This window comes from Pongo abelii, chromosome 4 (genome assembly GCF_028885655.2).
Source record: "Pongo abelii isolate AG06213 chromosome 4, NHGRI_mPonAbe1-v2.0_pri, whole genome shotgun sequence".
NCBI classification, from domain to species: Eukaryota; Metazoa; Chordata; class Mammalia; order Primates; family Hominidae; genus Pongo; species Pongo abelii.
This window is the reverse complement of record NC_071989.2, coordinates 74,738,141-74,739,881: the sequence shown is the minus strand read 5'-3', so window position 1 is coordinate 74,739,881 and position 1,741 is coordinate 74,738,141. Positions and strand designations below refer to the sequence as shown.

The 1,741-nt window shown below is 41.6% G+C and overlaps 1 protein-coding gene across 7 annotated transcripts in view; it reads left to right on the top strand.

The window, feature by feature from the left end:
* The first annotated feature begins 104 nt into the window (after positions 1-104).
* Positions 105-1,741, top strand: part of CENPK (centromere protein K) — a 45,033-nt gene continuing 43,396 nt past the window's right edge. For 5 of the 7 annotated variants that reach the window (XM_009240752.4, XM_002815603.6, XM_003776606.4 and 2 more), the window contains exon 1: positions 116-201. Coding sequence is in view for 1 of the 7 variants with exons in the window: in XM_054556418.2 (XP_054412393.1) it covers positions 114-201 (88 nt within the window). In the remaining 6 variants the exon portion in view is untranslated. Of the gene's footprint in view, positions 264-1,741 lie in introns of all 7 variants that reach the window. The other 2 variants (XM_054556418.2, XM_009240753.4) reach the window with 2 other exon arrangements.

Genomic DNA, 1,741 nt, shown 5'->3' with positions numbered 1-1,741 from the left:
GTCAGAAAAGGCGCGACACACAACTCAGCTACCAATCCCAAAGCAGCGGCGCAGTCTTCTGTCAGCGACCGAGCGAGTTTCGGGATTGGCTGGGGTGGGAATGAGCACATCCAATGGGCATGCAGCGCGCGCAGAAGTCCGGGGCTGGCAAGCGCAGCCTGTGCAGGGCGGAGGCGACCTGCAGTTTGTGGCGCTGTGATGGTAAGACCTGGGCCGGGGAGGTCGATATAACGGTTGAAGTTTGTGGCGCTCCAGTCCCGAAGGTGAAACCCTTATCGCCGGCCAACTGGATACCTGACTTCCCAGCCGGGCTTTGAGTCCCGTTTTTCTCGGCTTCCCGCGCGCCAACGCCAGCTCCATAACCTCACCAACATTTAGAAAAAAAGATGGAGGGGTGGGGACAGAAGGAACTGGTTAACTCGCGGGTTTCCTTTCAAATGCACTAAACATGTTTTCTCTCCTGACCTTTATTCTCTCACACACTCTCTGAAGAAGGTGGGGAGTGCTTGTCACTGTTTCTGGGAGTGGGGTGGAGAAGCAGCTACTTCAAGTAACCAAAAGACCTAGGGCAGAACGGGTCACCCTTCTTTCTTCTCTCCGGTATAGGATTTCATCTCCTAGCAGTCATCTGAACTCTTTCTCCTCCTTCTCATCTGTCTTCTTCATTTTTAAAAAATTAGGTAAATAGCACATAACATGAAATGTATTATCTTAATCTCTTTTTGAAAAAATCAAATACAGCTTGTCAAAATGACCTCCGTAAAACACTTCTTTTTTCTCTGCAATTACTTTTGCACCAACCTAATAAAATCCTCGTCGTAAATCTCTTCTCTACTTTTGCCTTGAGATAGGCACCACGTACAGGGAAGGAACTGCCCCCTATAGTAGGCACTTTATTTCAAAGGTTCCCATTATTTGACCATTCTACCTAGCAAGTCTCATTTCTTCTCTGCCCTCTGCTCTCATCAGACTACTTTCTTTTGTGTCTCACAAACTGCCCTTGTTCGTTCTTTCCTCCTACTCTTATGATTTTATGCTTGAAAGCATCTCCACAGCCATTTAGCCTTCACGTTTACAGCTTCTTATCTTTCAGAGACCATGGCAATAATGAGGATGAAGATGATAATGATAATAATAATGTAGCTAGTTAACATTTATTAAGCATTATTATGGACTAATTCCTTCCGGGTTGGTTTTTCTAACCTTCCGTATCCTGAATTCCGATAGTACTTGCGGGCAGTGTTGTATACTTTACCATTTCATAGCACTTCTGACTACCTGAAATCATATCATGTATTTAGTTATCCATTCATTTATATTGTCTACATGAGAATGGAAGCTCTAGAAGTACAAAGACTTTTTCACCTACACAGCTAAAGCCAGTGTCTGACCAATGGCACACATTAACATATTTGTTGAATAAATGAATGGATTTTAGAATTATGTGGGTATTTTTTGCTTATTTCATGTATATTAATCTTTTCCCAATTAATAGTGCGAGTTTCTTTAAGTATAGTATTATCTCTAAATAAAGAGATACTGTTTTTCTTGATAAATGATTAAGTATTGTAGTCCTAACTCGGGACCTCAAAAAGTTGACTTGTTCCCTTTCCAGGAAGATAGGTTTAAGGATACAAAATGTGGGAAAGGGAAAAGTTAAACTCTTAAGTGTATGTGTGTGTGTGTGTGTTTAATTAAACAATTGAATTTAATTAAATCAGTGTTTAATTAAACAACTGAA